This window comes from Engraulis encrasicolus, chromosome 3, assembly GCF_034702125.1.
Source record: "Engraulis encrasicolus isolate BLACKSEA-1 chromosome 3, IST_EnEncr_1.0, whole genome shotgun sequence".
In the NCBI taxonomy this organism is placed as follows: domain Eukaryota; kingdom Metazoa; phylum Chordata; class Actinopteri; order Clupeiformes; family Engraulidae; genus Engraulis; species Engraulis encrasicolus.
The window spans coordinates 46,793,383-46,800,882 of NC_085859.1; the positions used below are offsets into that span (position 1 = coordinate 46,793,383).

The 7,500-nt window shown below is 45.7% G+C and overlaps 1 protein-coding gene across 2 annotated transcripts in view; it reads left to right on the forward strand.

The window, feature by feature from the left end:
- Positions 1-6,657, forward strand: part of scarf2 (scavenger receptor class F, member 2) — a 46,800-nt gene extending 40,143 nt beyond the window's left edge. For both annotated transcript variants that reach the window (XM_063195527.1, XM_063195528.1), the window contains exons 11-12: positions 1,307-1,560; positions 2,510-6,657. In XM_063195527.1, coding sequence (XP_063051597.1) covers positions 1,307-1,560; positions 2,510-3,562 — 1,307 coding nt within the window. In that variant the 3' untranslated portion in view covers positions 3,563-6,657. The remainder of the gene's footprint in view (positions 1-1,306; positions 1,561-2,509) is intronic.
- The last annotated feature ends 843 nt before the right edge of the window (positions 6,658-7,500 follow it).

The following is a 7,500-nucleotide window of genomic DNA, read 5'->3' on the forward strand; positions in this document are numbered from 1 at the left end:
CAAGTCTGGTTTATTACAACTTGAGCACTTGTGACTACGATGACTTGGATGAATGGGGGAGTTATTTGCATAGACAAGCCTGAGAGAGAGAGAGCAGAGATAACATTTTTTGGGGTCATCTTTGGTCCATGGTTGGTCCATCATGCTTTGGTGGAAGCCAAGTGATTGGGGGCTATTGGGAATGGGTGGGCTCGAGTTTCTGAGCAATTGTGGCGTGACCTACTTTGAAGGATACCATCTCAGAGGCCAGGGCTGGACTGGTCATCTGGCATACAGGGCATTTTCCCGGTGGGCCGACAGTCATCCTTAAAATACAGTGGACTGAGGCCATCATAATTGTAGTATGGGTGTAGCGATGAAAGGCTGGTCTATGCCAAAAAAAATGCCTGGGCCGGTTTCAGGCCCCAGTCCAGGCCTCTCTCAGAGAGGCTGATCGGGCTTCGCGATACGATAGGCTCTCGCCTCGGGGCCCTGCGCTGCGCCCTCTGTGTGCTTTCATACACAAACAGGAAGTGGCAGCGATGGTAAAGTCAGCACGTGGCTCGGTGCCAAGTCGTGAGTCACTGCCTAAATTATAGGAGGAATGGGGGAGGGGGCCAGGGGTGGTGGAGGGATGGAGGGATGGAGGAATGGGGGGCGGGGATGGTGGAGGGATGGAAGATGGGGGGAAAGATTCAAGGCTCAAGTTTCCTCATAACGCCTGTTCTTTCTTTTTCCTTCTTTTTTCTTTCTTTTGCTTTCTTTTTCTTTCTTTCCTTCTTTGTTTATTTGCTTCTATCCCTTCGCTTCCTTCTCTGGCACTCCGTCGCTCTCTGTGTGTGTTGTTTTATCGTCTATGGCTGCCTCTGAGCAGTTGCCTTTTCGTGTGTTCTGTTCTGAGTGAACAGAACCATTGGATCGCGCCGAAGTGAAACATTATCTCGGCTCCATCCATAGGAACTAATTGCGTGTGTCTCTGATATTATCCAGCATTTCAATTCTAATTAGGCAGAACAAATGGCAAATTAATTACATTCATTTCAGAAGCATGGACTCTTTTTTTATCGCCGTGTTGATACAGTCTGACAACAGCTGTACGTTAATTTAGTAAATGCGCATTTAATAGGCCTGAAGCCCTTGAACAGATTAGCGTTATAAATTTCACTCTTTCATTCACAGGCAGGAAACGTGCACCTGTGCTGATATGACAGAAGTTGTGCGATAAAACGCCCTCCCAGTCGTTGACATCTGCCCTATAATGGCAGTGCAATTACCAGTTCGCCTCATGTGATAAGCCGTTTCCCCTCATGTCTCATCTGTCCTACAGATACCGTCGACGAGAGTAACGAGAAGAGCAGCTCCACTGCCGTGGCGGAGAGCACAGCAGAGGAGGACGCCGGCGAGTACACGTCCCTTAAAGAGACGGTGCCCGCCGCCGATCAGCCTCTACTCAAGTCCACAGACAGCGAAGGGGGCTCCACCAGCGGATCGGAGTCCACCACGGGGGCCCTGTACGCCCAGATCGCCCGCCTGTCCAAGCAGTCCAAGGAGGACGAGGACGGCTGCATCATCGAGATCAAGGTGCATTTTTAACCACAATGGCCATCTTTAAGCAGCACCTTCAAGCCCATCTCTTTTTGGAGGTTTTGCCTTCTTGTATCTATAAGCACACACCTACAGTACATATTTACAGTACACACAATTACAGTACACTGATATTATGTTAATCTGTTAAGACACACCGCTTTACCAGAATAGCAATGATCAAGTCATAGTGCATTATTACTGAAGGTCCTTTACTGAAACTTTTCAATGACTATTACAGTGTGTCACAGGAGATCCGGTGTAGGGTTAAAGGACCAGTTCAGTCAATTTCAATATGCTATTGTATTGCTCATGCTACCCTTGACTTGTCAGTACCCGGTGATGCCACATTTTTTCGGCTAAGCCCTTTCCGAGATATGAGCTATTCTAATGGGGGCAGCGTTTGTTTACATTTTTTTTTTTAATTAACATAGGCCTACTCCAAATATTTTCCCATAAGGTACCGCTGTTTACTAGTTGTCTGCTGATGTTGTATAACCTTTCGGATGTTTTTGGGAATAAATAAAAATGTTTTTATGAAATGTAAACAAAGAGCTGCCCCCATTACAATGACCAAGATCTCGGAAAAGGCTGAAGAAGAAGAAAAAAAAAACTCAGGTACTGACAAGTCCAGGGTAGTGTGAGCATTACAACTGCATGTTGAAATTGACCAAACTGGTCCTTTAAGCCACCTTGGGTGTTTTGAAAGGCGCTATATAAAACAAAGGAATTAGGATTATTATTATTATTATTATTATTATTATTATTATTATTATTATTATTAATGGAAATAAGCTTCCGAGCTTTATTGTGTTATCCTGACTCTCTCCTTTTTAATTTAAGTATGTGGTGCTGTTTATATGGAACTCAATCATGTATTTATTCTTTTATATAAGAGCTGAGAATGTCAAATAAAATCATTCATTCATTCATTCATTCATTCAAGGGCAACGGGAAGCCTCCATCCCCGGAGAGGACCAAGCCAAGGCCGCCAGACCCCTCCACCAAGCCCAAGGTCTCTTGGATCCACGGCGCCACCACGACGACCCCGACCAACACGCCGGAGAAAGGAGGGAAGGGAGAGTCCGGTACGCCTAGCGAGAAACCAAAGAACAAGGAGAAGGAGAAGTCGGGCAAAGACAAGACCAAAGACAAGAAGAGCCCAGATGGGAAGGCCACCTCCGGCGGCGAGACAGCAGGCGGCGACTCCCCCAGCAAGGCCAAGGCCCAGAAGGGCCGCACGGTGGAGGAGCATCGGGAGCACATCAACGGCGTGGTGCAGAACGCCCTGAAGAAGATCAGCAGCTTCCACTCCGACAAGAAGGCCGCCAAAGACAAAGACAAGGACAAGGACAAAGACAAAGAGCCGGAGCCCCTCAAGGACGAAGCGGCTCCCAAGAGCCCCAAAATCATGCACATGCCCCAGCATATGCACATGAACTCGGAGGCCGCCACACTGTTGGCCGCCCAGCTGAAGGAGAAAACCCAGTCCATCAACCGCAACGAGGGGCTGGTGGGAGTGGTCAAGACCAATGGGCTGTCCACTCCACAGATGCGAGAGCAACGCGAGAAGCCTACACCGCCCCAGAAGGCGAAGCGCTCGGTGGGCAGCGTCGGCAGCGGGGGCACCCCCCAGGGGCAAGGCTCCTCCACCACCAAGCCTCTGCTGCCCACCACGGGCAGCCTCCAGAAGATGGTGGCACCCGCCGTCGTGTCGGACTCGGCGGTGGAGAGCACTGAGCCTCGAAGCCCTGAGAAACAGCAGCTGACGGCGGCGGCCATGAACGGCTCAAAGACTGCGGAGGTGTCGGGAGGCGGAGGAGGAGGGGGAGTCGGAGTAGGAGTAGGAGTAGGAGGGGGGGACTCTACGCCCAAGAAGACCCCTATCAAAAAGCCGCCCAGGAAGAAAGGCAAGGAGGGGAACGCCCCGGACACCCCTGAGACCAAAGCCACTCCAAAGACCGCCATCATGCCACCTCAAGTTGTGAAAAACAATTAAGTGCCGTACAGGGGTGCATTTCTCAACAACAACATTGCTAACTAAGTTAGCAACTCACTTGGTTGCAATGCAATTACCCATTGGAAACTTAGTAAGTTGCTAACTGGGTAGCAACGATGCTTTTGAGAAACAGGGTTCAGTCTCCAAAGAGCTGCTTGCTGAACCACATGTTTTTTCCCCATTAGTGACTAATTCTAGTGTTGATACAAACACGAAGGATTTTTTTTTACATGTCCAGCACATACCAGAAGCAAAAATCACTCAAGAAAAAATACTTTCTGGAGTGTAAAGTACTCAGAGAAATGCTTAATACCATTCAGTATTAATATGTACATGGGTTTTGAGGTTAATGTTATAAGCTTGGTTTTATATTATAAATTCAAGTGTATGCAAACTATAAGCCGATAATTTAGTATATTCTATATTCGTATTATACAAGGTTATGTTATTGATGGGTGTTCTTACCTGTGTTCAAAGACAGTGGCATAAGTCTTAGTTTTGTGGAATGCTGCAGTATCCAGCACTTTCAAGATGTTTTATTCAAAAAAACAAAGTATTTAATGATTTTGTTTACCGGTACTGGTAATGCAGACACATTTCGACTTTGCCTAAACCAGATCCTGATCATATACATATTCAACCTATACACTCCAGATTATCGTAAACTATAGACTATATTTATCTATAACAAGATGGTTAGGTTAATAGTTGGGACTTGGAAACTTCTTTGGCACCATAATTGAACAGCCTGTGGTGGGGGTTTGAGGTTAGCATGCTCTCTGTCTTCTCCAAAATGGTAGCTTCACTCGTGATTGGCATTTAATTTTCTGCAGTTCAAAAGAGCATACTGCTATTTAATTGTGATAAATCATGCCTCAGTAACGGGGCGGGATGAAGGGAAGCGGGGTGAGCCGCAAGACCCCATCATGATACCACTGTCAAGCTCCCTGGGCAGTGTTGCCAGATTGGGCTGTTTCCCGCCCAATTGTGGGCAGTTGTTTGACCACAGAAAGAACAGTGCTCCTGTAGAGGAAGACACTGATGTGATGTCAATAAAACAATCAATCAATCAATCAATCAATGGGGTTGATTAGGATGGCCGTCTGCGGATAAAAATGGCACTTAGTAGAAAAACCTGTCCAATTTTTGGCCATAGAAATCAATAGAATTGGCCGGGATTTAGTGCTTCCAGACGTGTTTTGAGCATTTTTTTTGGGCTGAAAATCATCAGCCTTATCTGGCAACCCTGTCCTTCGGAAGCACGAGACACCCCTGGGCCGGCAGGCAAAGCAGGAGATGTGAAGAATAACCTTTCTGTCAAGACCTGGGTTTGAAGCGCTCTTTTGGCCAGCAGCATGTATCACAGTGCAATCAACTGAGGCACACTGGAATCCTTCATCGTGCAGTCAGCATGGGAGGAAATTCTAAAAGCCTGAAAGTCAAGTCAAGCCAAGCCATCCACACACCGTGCCCTGGAGTGGCGTAAGTGGGTTTTTTGTCAACAGTGCCCTTTTCCTTCTTTCCATCCAGACCGAGACTGAATGTGTGTGACGGTGCTGTGCTGTGCTGTGTTGGCCTCCGGTAATGACAGGTGATACGGTTACAGTGGCAGGCGGCTTGACATATCTTCAGCCAGCGGTGGCATTACTCAAGCAAGGGTGGTAGTTTAGCTTTTCAGCATTCCGCATTCCAATGATTCCTCCTGCCACACACACACACACACAAAACAAACATAGACTTGTGCCTTTGTAAGAAAATAATAACAGTATTTTGTGCTTGTGTTGGTAGTGTGAGCCGGTAATTCTCGACAAAAATGTATCTCGGTCTTCCGTACAGAATGGACAATACGGCAGACAAAAGTACGACAGTCACCGCACCACCAACCCATCAACTAGACTGTACAGAACACATTCGTTGGTGTTTATATTGCCGTAGCAAGTTGCCTGTGCGAGAAAAAAGACAGCGCAGTTGAATGGTACGAGACGAGTGCACCACCTCTCAAGTGTCGGCCACGTGCACCCTCAGCCCTCAGCAAGACTGTCTATTCCTAGCGGTTTCCTGCACACATTGTCTCCCCTCAGTCTATGATAGCATGTAATTACGGAACAACGTATCATGTTCAGAGTTATAGGCCTAACAAGCACTTGTGGGATATTCTGGGACGAGGAATACCCTCTGTATTAAATTGAAGGACTAGAATGGCTAGAGCGCTAGAGTGAAACTCGAAGAAAAACTGGAGGCTTTTGTGAGTTTTGATGCTATGTGTTAAGATGTTTTTGTACTGTCCTTTGCCTTGTTCACATGAAGCAGGAAGAGTGTCTCAGTGTGTACAGACAGTAGTTTGATATGAAGACCACGTGCCTATGATGTAAAGTTAAAAAAAATGTTGTTACTATGGTTTTTCTATAATGGTACAACTATTTAGTCTTTATAATGGTTATTTTTCTACGTTAAAATATTTTGTAATAATATTTTGTCTATGTCTGTAAGCTGTGCTTATGTGATGTTTTGCTATCTCATGTTATTTTTTACGTTAAATGAACTGGCTTTCATTTTTCTTTATTCTTTTTGTTTGTTTCTCCATTTTATATATAAACATCAGGTACAAAAATTGAATATGATTTTTTTTTCTGTATACTCGAGACTTTTTAGTGGGTGTGAGATAATATGTGTTTGTCATTTCTCTGTGGAGATTCTTGTTCCTGGGACAATGAACTGCATGAAGCAGAGATAAATGATTATTTTTGGTTATGTACCCCACTTTTATAATGGTCCACTGGGTTTATTTAAAACTGCTTTCTTTCCAAATCATTCACTCTGATAAGACCAGTTAAACACGATTTTGCACAAATGTCTATGTGAAAACATGCATCGATTGTAAATGTTTGGAAGTCTGGTATGGCATCTTGAGGACTAAGATTTTGCTGAAGGTAAAATCTGATTTCTGCCTGTTCCCAGCCCCTCATCATTGTCATACAAATTCTTGGGTTTTTGTCCGCATAATCAGTTGCCACTTGACAGTGTGTCCTTCTTGTAAATGTTGTTGTTGTTCCTCAGTTACTTCAAGAAAATAAAAAGAAAATGTAGCAAACAAATCCCACAGAATCATCAGTGTTAATACTCTCCACTCCTTAAGTTTGTAAGTTACGTACAGTAACTCAATGTGAGAAAGCTTCTAGTTGTGTGAAGCCTCGAGTTGAGTTCACTTACAAACGTAAGGCAGCAAGGCAACTTTCGTTTTCACGTTTAACTGGCTGCAATGTTTCACAGCGTGCGTCTAACAGAAAGACGTCTTGGGATCATCTTGCCTCAGCCCAGCTGCTTGGACTTGTTGTTCATCTGAAGCATATAGTAGGTCACGGCTGGGATCTGTGATGATCGAAATGCGTCTGCCTGCTGAGATCACCCACTCTCTGATGGCCGTAGCATGCAGCTTTCCGTGGCCTTCCTCCCAGCTGCGCTTGCTGCTCCAAACCTGTAATTGATATTTCACAGCTTCCGGTTTGGCTGGCTGTACGCGTCTCTGCTGCCTCTTTTCCAACCAGGCCTGGACTGGTGATCTGGCATACAGGGCTTTTTCCGGGTGGGCCGGCTGTAACTTAGGGGCCGACGCTGTTGATTTATTTTGGTTTTTTTGTCTTTTGTTGTTGTTGTTGTTGTTGTTGTTGTTGTTACAGACTGTCCCTCCAAAGATGGGGCTGCCCAATGATCTATCTTTATTATAGACAATAGATTGAGACAATCATAATAAGTAGGCTGTGAGGGGCTGGTCTATGGCAAAAAATGCCTGGGCCGGTTTTGGGCCTCAGTCCAGCCTCTTTTCCAGCCAGCCCTCTCCTCCTCCTCTGTCCTCTCTTTCCTCTCTCTCTCTCTCTCTCTCTCTCTCTCTCTCTCTCTCTCTCTCTCTCTCTCTCTCTCTCTCTCTCTCTCTCTCTCTC